We start from the raw sequence: 13120 nt of genomic DNA, 5'->3' as shown, positions 1-13120 counted from the left end.
TCAGGGCCCGGTGCGGTCCAGTTTTTCATACCTGAGACTCTTCCCTGGATATCTGCCACTGTGATGGTGACTGAATTCTGTTCAGGGAGGTTGCTGTGGTCTTCTCTCAGATCCACCAGCGGCTGGCCAATGCAGTTTCGAGTGCTTCAGGTATGGGCAACATGGCTCCCATGGTTGCTCTTATAGCCCAACACATCTAGGTTTCAGTGATTGTTGTGGTAGGGATCGCTCTCAGTGCTGCATTCACATTGTCTAGGAGACTTTCAGATGGTACTTCACTTAGCCTCTGTAACTGGCATCGGGGTTGCCTTGTGTTCATTCGGGCCATGATCTTATCTTTCAGGTCAGTCGCTGCCTTGCTCAGCGTGATACTTATTGGGGCTTCGTACCCAATCTCTGGTTGGGGAGTTGGTGTCAACTCCCCTCTGACCTGGCACACTGGTTCCCCCTTGCCGTGGCATTTGTGTTGTACCTCATCAATCTCTAGTTGTGATAGCAGTTGCCGTTTGTGGATGTTGGAACACTGAGCTACTAGTTGTTTGGCCGTTAGCTTGGACTGTGGGTATCGTAATAACCATTTCTCCCACATCCTGTTCATGTAACCCCTCTGCCTAGGGTTACTGTAGTAGTAGCATCCCAACAGAGCCCATTTTTCATCAAGGTGCCCTGGTTCCCCAGCACCTGATGCAGACCTTGTTTGGCCTGGGCGACGTCTGAGCCGGCATGTCATACGTTTCTTTCTCTCTCATCATTGTATGAGGTGGGCAGTAGCACGAAGGGTCTTGCCCAAGGACCCACACTGGTTAGCTCACATCTGATCAGAAGGGATGTGATGAAGCACACAAATTGGCCCACGGTGGAAAATTGAGGACTGGTTCATGAGCGGACGGCTTTTCCAGAATACACAGATTGCCAGTCCACTGCTGCCAGAAGATGATAATATATATATAATAATAATAAACAAACATGAGGTAAGAAATAATTCCATATTATCTTATTTTGAATGTGCACACGCCTTAACTTTGTTTCTTTTTCTGTTTCTGTTCCCATGGTGACTGGTTTGGAGGGGACATCTGAGCCCCGTGGTCCTGAGATCTAATGAAGCTGACGAGAAAAAAACGTGTCTCCAGAAGATGACGAACAGGAGCTGATCAGAAGTGATGTGATGAAACTGACGAGAAGAACCATGTCTCCAGAAAATGAAGGACAAGAGTACATCAGAAGTGATTTGATGAAGCTGACTAGAAGAACTGTATCTTCAGAAGACAGGGGCAGATTGGGACCTAAAAACGGCCCTGGAATTTTCCCCCATGGTGGAAATTGAGGACTGGTCCGCCAGCGGACAGCCGTTTTAGGCTTTTCCAGAACAATTGCCAGTCCGCCGCTGCCAGAAGATGAAGGACAAGAGCAGATCAGAAGTGATTTGATGAAGCTGACCTGAAGAACCGTGTTTCCGGAAGATGAAAAACATGAGCTGATCAGAAGTGATGTGATGAAACTGAAGAGAAGAACCATGTCTCCAGAAAATGAAGGACAAGAGTACATCAGAAGTGATTTGATGAAGCTGACTAGAAGAACTGTATCTTCAGAAGACAGGGGCAGATTGGAATTTTCCCCTACACATCGACCCACGGTGAAAATTGAGGACCGGTCCACGAGCGGACGGCTGTTCTGGGCTTTTCCAGAACAATTGCCAGTCCGCCACTGCCAGAAGATGAAGAACATGAGCTGATCAGAAATTATTTGATGAAGTTGACAAGAAGAATCATGTCTTCAGAAGATGATGAACCAGAGATGGAGCTGATCAGAAGATCACCCTTAAAGAATGTACGGAAATTAGTCAATATACAGAAGGCTGATTTGGAATTCTTATTTTCTTTTCTTATTTAAAAAAAAATAAAAAATTAAAGTACATGTACATTGTATTGTTTATTACAATTTATTTAAAGGGGCATTATGTAACTTTTCTGATTGGAGTCCGCTACTTGCTTGTCTCCATGGAGATGCTATTCTTTTAACTGGAAAGTTATACAGTATATCACTAAATTTATCTTTGTAACCTATTATAAGTTATAGCCGTTTTAAGTGTGTGCATAACATTATTAATGTAAGACTTGTCACTCCACAGATCTGACTTGTAACTTGACCTGGGAGCATTAACATTTTGTCTTTATAGAGATAGTTTGGTTTACTGCAATACTCCCCATCTCCACGGAGACAAATCAGTGGTTTACCCTTCAAAAGACATGGTGTCATAGGTTCATAGACTGGTTTGAATGTTGTTGTTTTGCCCATATCTTAGTCAATCAATCAATCAATCAACTTTATTAATTCCAAAGGGCAATTCAGTTCGCACATCCCTGGTCGTGCACAATATATAAATCATAAAAGAAAAAGAAAAACAGATGCTATACATTCAAACCTCAGTGCATCAGGGACACAATAGCAAATTTACTTTCCATTAAGAAAAGGGAGGGAGAGAGAGAGAGTGGGCAGGTGAGAGAGAAAGATAGGCAAGAAAGAACTCGCGCTGTACGACTCCAGCGCACTAACAGATTGTTCTCCAGACGATTCATTTCCGAATTATTTTGCCAACAATGGCCAATACAGAGAATGTAATACACGAAGATCAGAGCCAATGTGCGAACATGTGGCTCCAGAGTGAGTCAGAATTGGGGGGGTGTACCTCTGTTCACGACCTGCACGCACAGAGACGACCCGGTGTTCCCCGTGTTCACGTAGCAACCAGCCTACTCAATTGATTCAACTTCAAAAATGTCCTGCTTTTAGCCTAGTATGAGAAATACAGGCGGACTAGATCCAAACCAGAGTCCTGATCCAGCGGTAGCAGCTCCGGTTCTGTCTGGGCTCAGAGGAGCTGAAGCGGGGAGTGGTGTCAGGAGCCTCGGCCTGAGAAGAACTTTCCCCGGGGAGAACCAAGAGCGCGGAGGACGGGCGCTCAGAACAACATATAACCAACCAAACTGACTCACGCTTCTGTCCCGATGCTGCACCACCTCGGAACCAGCCGCGGTTCTTGAGCGCGAAAGACCGGAGCAGACCTGTAGTCCACAGCACATTCTCGCTTTCTCCACACGGAACCAGCGCGCAGACGATGACACGGAACCACTCAGACCCGGTCCATCAAGCACTGGTCTTACTCACCCCCGTCTGGAACCAGCAAATGGAGGACAAAGCCTCCGGACCATCTGACCAAGACGCTGCTGAGGTCTCCCCTTTACCGCCTTTGCTGCTGCTGTTACCCGAGCTCAGAGCTTCTGCTGCTGATGTGCGATGAGTTTGTACAAAGTTCTAAATATTGCTGTTTTATGAGTTCATGATGACACTTGAGATGAGGATGGCCTGCAGTTTTAACAGTGAACATTGGTGTTGATAGTTGGAGGTATCACTGTTACACCCGCAGCGGTGCGCAACATTGAGATTATATTCTTTTTACGACAATCGGTTTGAGTCTGGATTAAAAGGACATTTATTAGTGCAGACTTATGATGTGAGGAGGAGCCTGTGTGAGCGGTGAGTGTTGGAAATACATCGACTTTGAAGCTAGTTTTGTTTATTTGTTAGCGATTAGCTGCTGTAGCTCCCACACATAAACAGGCCGTTTTCTGTTGGCCTAGTGTAAAGTGACTACATTGGCCGTATACATGTTACTGGACCTGCATTGATATGTAAATGAGCTGTGAATAGACGTGTGAATGATCCACATTTATGCATATAATTAATTACCGCGGTGCGCACGTTTTTACGGCTAAAGGCTAATAGCGATTGTTTATTTACTAGCTAGGAGTTATGGGTCAGTCGCGATCGAAGCGGCTCTTAGAGCCGGCTCTTTGAAGCGAACAACGGGAGCATGTTTCTTATTGGGAGCAGTGTTTTCTGTTTTTCTCACTTTCTGTCTTCAAGCCGCATGTAGACCTGTAGTTTGACAGTAGTTTGACAGTTTTTTATCCTGTGAAAAAAAGGGCATATTTGGCTGCAGTTCAGCATAAAATGAATAAACCAGGACTAATCTTGGGCTCGAGTGAGGGAGAGAGATAGAAACCGAGTCCTGGTTCAGTTCTGGTTTAGTCCTGTTTTACACATGGTTTAAATCTGTTTTAGTCCTGGTTTAGTCTTTTTTCAGTCCTGGTTCAGTTCTTGTTTAGTCCTGCCTGCAACAAAACAATCTCAAGAGTCACTTGGGAGCCGAAAGAGCCAGCTGCTTTAGTGAGCCGAGCCAAAAGAGCTGATTTTCAAAAAACAAAACAAAAACTGGAATACCCATCATTACTAGCTAGAATGTGATGCAAAAATGCCATTAGGCCAATCTACTGTATGTAAATATGATGTAAAGTGTCAGAATAACAATAAATGTTGCCTAAATAAACCCAATTTAGAATTCACTAGAGCCAAACCTAAGTTTTTTAAACAATTCAAGATTTACAGTGAATTTTTACATCACTAAATATATCGGTGATTATATCGGCTATCGGCAGCGCCAACTTCCATTATATCGGTTTCATATCGGCCACAACAAAATCCATATTGGTCGGGCTCTTCTTTAAAGGTCTGTAAACAAATAAGTCCTGAATGGAATGGAGGTAAATGTGAAGTGGAATGTAATGCCATTTCAACTGAAGTTCAGATTGACCAGTTGCATGTGATAACAAAGCATGGTTAACATTTCTGATGGAGGACAGATTTTTGGTTTCACTGCACAGATGTTGCTGTTGTTGTTGACACCACAATAGTTTTTGGTTTGTTTGTTTGTTTTATTTAGTTTTTTTTAAATCTACTGATATATTACAAACTTTACTATAAGTTATACTTTTTGTGAAAAGCAAACTAACTGACATTTCTACAGTGGAAATTCAAAATAGTGGTTTATGTTGAGTTATAAAGCATTTTTGAACATTCTGATGGCAAAAAATTTTAAAGATATAGATGTATAAAATGTGTATAAAAATAAACAATTTCTCACCTGGTCTAGAAGGTGCAGTCGAGCCACATAGGCCCGCTCAGTTTGAAGGAACTCATTTGCAATTTGGTGTAATTTCTGCTCTGGATCAACCTCTTCTTTCACACTCTCCTTTTCCTCAGGCTCCTCCTTGTGGTCATGGTCAATAATTACATCCTCAGTCCATTTGCAGTAAAACTTTGGAACATTGGCCACTGGTATTTTGGGCTCTTCAGTTTGACTGCTTTCATTAATGACAACAGGCTTATTTGCTTTGTCCATGCTGACATTGACTTCCGGTTTTAAGAAGTGGGCAGCTTTTTCATTTGCGAAATTGTCCATTTGATTGAACATCTCAGAATCAGAAATATTGTTGGTCTGCAGAGGCTGTAGTGGAGAACGGTCTTTTTCAGGATAGAAACTGAAAAATCAACAAGTGTTACTGAAAATAAAACTAAATTAAAAAGTGCCCTAAGAAACTTGCTTGTTTCCATGGAGTTAGACAAGTTTAATACAATTTTTTCTCTTAACAATTGTTAACACTAAAAATTTATATTGTGAGACCCCTTTTTAAAGTCTTAAATTACACAAAATTGATTCTTGTCTTTAAGCCATGTTATAATGTTGTTACTTACTGTTGATGAAGAAACATTATTAGAACAGATCTGAAAATAACATAATATCTTCATCTGAAACTACTAGTCCGGTTCCTTATTGCCATTTTTTGACCTTAGTGGGAAGTTTTTGGGGATTTGCTAACCTATATATTTTTGGAAAGGTTATAGTATATGGAGTCAGAAAATCAATGTTTGCATTTGCCCACATGTCTTTATGGCGGCCATATTGGATTTTTTAAAAATGGCCGCCAAAAAACCCTTTTTGGAATATCTCAGCCTCTGAATAAGTTGAAATGTTGATTTTAACTGCTAAACCCACATTTTCAGGGTCAGGGAATCAAATGGTGCTAGTTACAAAGCTGTAAGACCTACCCAAATTAACCCTTAGATGAATAAGTGGGTCAAAAATTGCCCGGTTTGGTTTTCTTGCATTTTCACTGTAATATTCACATGTAATACTCCATGTTCCTCCAAAAACATCTTTTTCTTTTTTTTTTATTATTATTATCCTGCTGAAATACATCAACAATATGGGTAAAACAAATTATAAACATCACATCACAGCTGGTCAGATAACTCAAAGAGTTTAAAAGTAGCTAACATAAAATTTGGATGTTGGATGTAAACACACACATTTAGACACAATATGATTACACAACTTTTTTATGAGACATTTTCTATACATCATCATTGTCATCATCACTTTCATACAACCATAGACTGTATATATGAGTGGACAGATCTAACACTGGTAGCCGCCATGTGCCAAATAGGAAGTTCTCCAGGAGGCTCTTCCAGCTCCTTCTGACTCTGGCTCCAATGGACTTACATTAGGATCTTGTGGCTCCTCTCTCTATACCTGCTGCAGTGAGCCTTGACATTTTGGTCTTAAAATGTTTGTATGAACCCGCTCTACATGATCCTGATTACCTCCGCCAAGGAGGTTATGTTTTTGACGGCATTTGTCTGTTTGTTTGTTTGTTTGTCTGTTAGCAACATAACTCAAAAAGTTATGGACCGATTTTGATGAAATTGTCAGGATTTGTTGGAAATGTGAAAAGGAAGAACTGATTTCATTTTGGGGGTGATCCGGAAGAAATCCTGGATTCTGGATCACTTTGAAATTTTAGTTAACATTGTGGTAAATAGGGCCAAAAATTTTGTTTCTCAATATCTCGGTTAATTATTGACCAAACCCCATGAAATTTGACAATGGGATCCTCTTTCATATTCCAAAGGCTGTTCCGGATCTGATCCAGAAGACTGATTTTATCGCAATTTCTATAAAAAATGGGGGTAGTCCTTGGTGGAGGTCTGCGCTCTCTGAGTGCTTTTCTAGTTTTTTGGGGTTTTTTTTGCTATTTTGTCCATCAAAAAATCCTATTCATAATATAAAGCCCGTGGCTGGATGAGATCCATCATGAGTACCTTAAGTCTCTGGATGTTGTGGGTCTTGGCTGACACGCCTCTTCAACATCGTGTGGCGGTCGGGGACAGTACCTCTGGACTGGCAGACCGGGGTGTTGGTCCCTCTGTATAAGAAGGGGGACCGGAGGGTGTGTTCCAACTACAGGGGAGTCACACTTCTCAGCCTCCCCGGTCTGTGCCAGGGACTGGAGAGGAGAATCCGACCGTGGTTTTCGTCCCGGTCGTGGAACACTGGACCAGCTCACATGTGCTTTGTGGATCTGGAGAAGGCATTCGACCGTGTCCCTCATGGTCTCCTGTGGGGGGTGCTCTGGGAGTATGGGGTCCGGGGCCCTTTGCTAAGGGCTGTCTGGTTCCTGTACGACCGGAGCAGGAGCTGTGTTCATTGCCGGCAGTAAGTCAGACCTATTCCCGATGCATGTTGGACTCCACCAGGGCCGCAACTGTCACCGGTTCTGTTCATTGTATTTACGGACAGAATTTCTCGGTGCAGTCAGGGGCCGAACAGTCTGGTTTGAGGACCACAGGATCATCTCTGCTGTTCACAGATGATGTTGTCCTGTTGTCTTCATCAAACCAGGACCTGCAGCACTGGGGCAGTTTGACCCGTGTGTGAAGCGGCTGGTATGAAGATCATCTCCTCCAAATCCGAGGCCATGGTTCTCGACCGGAAAAAGACGTCTTGCCCTCTCCGAGTGGGTGGAGAGTCCCTGCCTCAAGTGGAGGAGTTCAAGTATCTCGGGGTCTTGTTCATGAGTGAGGGGAGGACGGAACGTGAGATTGACAGGCGGTTCCTTTTTCCTGATATTACCATCGCTTGGTATTGTGATGTCCACCACCACGGCTCTGCTCTGTTTCTTATCCACCACCACTATGTCTGGTTGATCCATCACCATCCTGTCAGTCTGTATCTGGAAGTCCCACAGGATCTTGGCTCGGTCGTTCTCCACAACCTTTGGAGGTGTTTCCCACCTTGATCCTGGGGTCTCCAGCCCGTACTCTGCACAGATGTTTCTGTACACTATGCCCGCCACTTGGTTATGTCGCTCCATGTTTGCTTTCCCTGCAGCATCTTACACCCTGCAGTTCTGTGCTGGACTGTCTCAGGACCCTCTTTGCACAATCTACACCGTGGCTCTTGTTTGGTGTGGTAGATCTGGGCCTCTATTACTCAAGTGCCCAGGGCCTGCTCCTGACCTCCAGAATGAGCCTCTGTGTGTCCTTCAGACCCTCTCAAGCCATTGGGATGGAACCCTCCATGCATGGTCAGGAGCTTTCGTGTCTTAACATCTGTGGTCTGTATCTCCTCCTTTGGCCAGCTTATGATTCCTGCAGGGTGTTTGATCACTGGCAGGGCAGAGCTGTTGATTGCCTGCGCCTTGTTCTTGCCATTGAGCTGGCTTCTTAGGACTTGCCTCACTCTTTGCAGGTATTTGGCTGTAGCCACATTCCCTATATATATATATATATATATATATATATATATATATATATATATATATATATATATATATATATATATATATATATATATATATATATATATATATATATATATATATATATATATACATACATACACATACATACACACACACATACCACAACATCTTGTGAATACCCTGTGATAGCAAATATAAGCGAGACCGCAGTGTCAAAAAACAAGCAGGACACCCCTATTTGGACGACGGAAGAACTGGAGCTCAGAGCCCATGGCCAGACCAGAGCTCGGAGCCCGGACAGCCGTGGATCTGTCCATCTTGTTGAACAGTAGTTAATGTTTATTAAGCAAATATATGCAATAAGTGCATGCGCAATTTGCTTCATTTAGTTTTCTTTAAATAAATGATGTCATGATAGCAGCAGTTAGTCCTAATGAAGGCTCAGGGTCCAGGTCCACGGTTCACCACTGCCAAGTACAAAGGCGACTGCAGAACTGCACACCAGAAACTAAAGGTTTATCCTGTACCGACATGTGTCAGTGCAGCAGCCAGTGCCAGAATGATGATGATTCCGAAGCCATGTTGTTGCATAGACTGTATAAAAGAAGTGGACTAAGTGAGTGTGACCCACAGAGTTCAGTACCACTCAAATGAGGCTCGTGATGTTCATGGTTACAGGAGCCAATCTGGAGCCAGACTCTATATTATGAATAGGATCATGTGTCGTGGGTTAACACAAACATTTTAAGACCAAAATGTTTGAGGCTTACTGCAGCAGGTACAGAGAGAGGAGCCACAAGATCCTAATGTAAGTCCATTGGAGCCAGAGTCAGAAGGAGCCGGAAGAGCCTCCTGGAGAACTTCCTATTTGGCACATGGCGGCTACAGTTTTAGATCTGTCCACTCATATATACAGTCTGTGGTTGTATGAAAGTGATGATGATGATGATGATGTATAGAAAATGTCTCATAAAAAAGTTGTGTAATCATATTGTGTCTAAATGTATGTGTTTACATCCAATATCCAAATTTTATGTTAGCTACTTTTAAACTCTTTGAGTTATCTGACCAGCTGCATGTGATGTTTATAATTTGTTTTACCCATATTGTTGATGTATTTCAGCAGGATCATTTAAAAAAAACAAAAAAACATGTTTTTGGAGGAACATGGAGTATTACATGTGAATATTACAGTGAAATTGCAAGAAAACAACCAAACTGGGTCATTTTTGACCCACTTATTCATCTAAGGGTTAATTTGGGTAGGTCTTACAGGTTTGTAACTAGCACCATTTGATTCCCTGACCCTGAAAATGTGGGTTTAGCAGTTAAAATCAACATTTCAACTTATTCAGAGGCTGAGATATTCCAAAAAGGGTTTTTTGGCGGCAATTTAAAAAAAAAATCCAATATGGCCACCATAAAGACATGTGGGCAAATGCAAACATTGATTTTCTGACTCCATATACTATAACCTTTCCAAAAATATATATAGGTTAGCAAATCCCCCAAAAATTCCCACAAAAGTATATAAGGAACCGGACTATACACTCAGGAGCTCTGAATTGCAAAAACTATTTCTGTATTTTGTAAACAGTTAAGACTTGTAATACAGTGTAACAATATTTTGCAGCCATGGCAGGAATAACACAAAATAACAGAAAAAATATTGGTCTAACCTGCTTTCTTCCAGGTAAGTGATCAGGTCAGGCACACTCAGAGACTTTGGTGTGTTCCTCTCTTGTCCCTCCAACTTTGCTATTTTATTTATTCCGAGCCAAGATTTGGAGTTCTTGGTAGGAGTATAGGTCCACATCTTCCTGTGAACGTTTTTTGGACTGCACTTTCCTTCACTTTTGGGGTTACAGTTTTGAATGCCTACATCTGCTGAGCTCTGTGATCCCAAAGGTATGAGATAAGAAATAGCTTGAGGAGATTTGATAGGGTCTCCATTTTTAAAACTGGCTTTAATAGGAATGGGTGAGTAGCAGTTCAGGGATGGGTTGGTGAATGCGTTTAGCCCCTGGTTTGGACTCTGGTCTTCTTTGGGTCCATGCTTGTGCTGTGGGCCGGACTTTACTGGAGTCTGGAGGTGAGGAGGTTTAGGTGGGACTGCAACAAACATAGTAGTTGTTTTTAGGGGCAACCTTCAAAAGTCTTCTCGCTATCAGGCTAAACAATACAAAATATATACAAGTAACTATAGAAAGCATAAGAAAATATATTGTTATATATACATAATTATAATTCTGTAAATAAAAGTAGGTTAAAGATGCATTGCCCAAGTTTTCTGGTGGGGGGTCCACTACCTACCTTAGCTACATCTCCATGGACATGTTGATGTTGAATTTGTGTTTAAATGTTATTACTCAAAGTTCCCACACTACTTAAAAGAGTTTTTGATTAGCATATAATTTACGTCAGACTGAAAAACTATTTTTTAATGTCCCTACAATAAAAAAAGAAACTGGCCACAGAGCATTTAACTTCAAAGCTCCAAATGATTGGAACAACTTGCCCTCCTCAATCTGATCAATTACATTGATTCACCATTTTAAGGGATCAGTCTTCAGATACTAACAAACATCCTGCTCCTGTTTTTGATAAAAATACATTTTTGTTGTATGCACTTCCTGTTGTACATAGAGTTGCTCTTTTTCTTCACTAATTTACAAATATAGGTGTGGTGATGATAAAATCAGAGAGATGTATATCTTAGGGTCCTGGATTGTATAGTATGAATTCTTTCTTTTCTGTAAACGTTATTTTTGTTAATGTATTTAGGACCCTCTCGCAAACGAGATGCTACATCTCAAAGGGCTTCCTTTATAAATAAATAAATAAATGTTATTGCTTTGCCTGGAATGTTCCATAGTATGACATTAACATATACATCTAGCATTTATTCATTACGTGTGTTTCTATTGCTAAATACAATAATTCTTTCCATGAATAGGAGTGAACTCTCCACGGATTCCATTTGTTATGTAGCCTAGTGCTGTAACCTGCTCGTCTCCCTTGTGATAGATAGGTTTAATCTTTACCGTGGAACATTTTAGACAAAATTTGTGGCACACTCTCCACTAGAAATGTTACACAGTTCACCTTTAAATATGCTATTTTATGTGAACATTGGCATCTTCGTCAGTATTCAAGTAAAGATTGCACAATGTGTAATGACATACCCAGTAAAGCATGCCATGTCAGGAAACAGAATTGCCATTTTTACAGACCAAATTACAGTTATTAACAGCGGCTCCAGTCATGGAAAAACACATAATTTTCCACTCTGCACATTTATTCCATTAGAAAATATTGCAGTTATAGTATTCAAAAACATCTGGCATGAAATATGATCCTCACTCTCAAAACGATTTTATTTATCACTTAAAAAGTCCACTGTGTAACTTTAGTTTGGTTAGAAAGTTCCAGAGTATAGCCTTAAACTTATCATATGAAAAAAAAAAAAAAAAAAAACACGTCCTTACTTTTCAAGGCATTTGTGTAGCAATTGCATCACCTGTAATATGCAAAGCTGGATACATTTAAAGTCGTACTGTGGAACATTCACCAAAGCAATGTCATCTCAATGGAAATTTTACATAATGCATCTTTAAATCTGATCCATTACAAGGTTTTCATGATGCAGTTTCAGTTACAGTAAGTACAAGTACATTTGACATGAGTGGGGTTATTACCTTGTGGTTTGTGATGGGATTTCTTAGAGGGTGTCCTCTCGTGGTCTTCCTCTGGCTCCAGTCTGGACTTTGGACCTGCTCCACAGAGTCTGTCTGATGACCGTCTGCAGCAGGAGGAGAAACGCACGTCACTATCTGAAAAAAACAACAACAAAAGATAAGATAAGACACAAGATAAAAAACCTAAACCAGACTGCTGGTATTTTGAGTCGTAAACAACTTTTCAAACACTTGTAGTCACTAAAACCAAAACAGAGGTTGCACAATAGGAAACACGCTATTTTTAATTGTGAAATCAGGTGATATATATTGCATTAACTTCTGAACAACCACATGGGGCTGAAACTTCAACCAAACTTTAATTTTACAGAGATTCACTTATTTCAAAACACCAATAATGATGTGTAATGTCTCTTTTTTAAAATCATGAGATCCTTTGTCAGTAAAAGTATGTGGTTTGGAGCTCAGACTTGAATTACAATTATTAAATGTTGAAATTGCTTATGTTCAGAAAATTAATATTGAAAACCATTTTATGTGTTTGTATATAAGATTTAGATTTAATTTTAAGAATAAGTTTATTTGAATTATATATATTTTTTTGTTTATTGGGGATGGAACAAGACACAGTTTCTACAAAATGAGACGAGATAAGAGATTGGATCCACGACAAAGAGACAAGACTTTAACTTAATTCCTAATATATAAATTTTGCAATTCAGTTTTCAATTCATATTTTAGTTTCCATTCTAGCATTGTTTTTTGGAACTATAAGAGGTGTAACTCACTAATATGTAACCCTTTTTTTTGTCTAATACAAATGTAAACATTAACTAAAAAGATCTCACCAGACAATTTTTCTCATGTGTGCATAATCTTGTAGCAATTTTGTCTTGTGAGATCTTGTGGCACAAGATCTTTATCTTTTTCACAAATAGTCTACCCCAACATGCAAGAAACAGCATGCTTCTAACTGAG

General features: G+C 40.7%; 1 protein-coding gene across 1 annotated transcript in view; it reads right to left on the bottom strand.

Moving 5' to 3' along the window:
* The window catches only part of LOC110161437 (FYVE, RhoGEF and PH domain-containing protein 4-like), a 26630-nt gene that overhangs the window by 11292 nt on the left and 2218 nt on the right, over window positions 1-13120 (bottom strand). The window contains exons 2-4 of the mRNA XM_020926176.2: window positions 12143-12277; window positions 10124-10556; window positions 4982-5378 (exon numbers count right to left, since the gene is read on the bottom strand). Coding sequence (XP_020781835.1) covers window positions 4982-5378; window positions 10124-10556; window positions 12143-12277 — 965 coding nt within the window. The remainder of the gene's footprint in view (window positions 1-4981; window positions 5379-10123; window positions 10557-12142; window positions 12278-13120) is intronic.

Source organism: Boleophthalmus pectinirostris, unplaced genomic scaffold (genome assembly GCF_026225935.1).
Source record: "Boleophthalmus pectinirostris isolate CB_2022bp ecotype Guang Dong unplaced genomic scaffold, ASM2622593v1 HiC_scaffold_18, whole genome shotgun sequence".
Lineage (NCBI taxonomy): Eukaryota > Metazoa > Chordata > Actinopteri > Gobiiformes > Gobiidae > Boleophthalmus > Boleophthalmus pectinirostris.
This window is presented reverse-complemented; position numbering and strand designations above follow the sequence as displayed.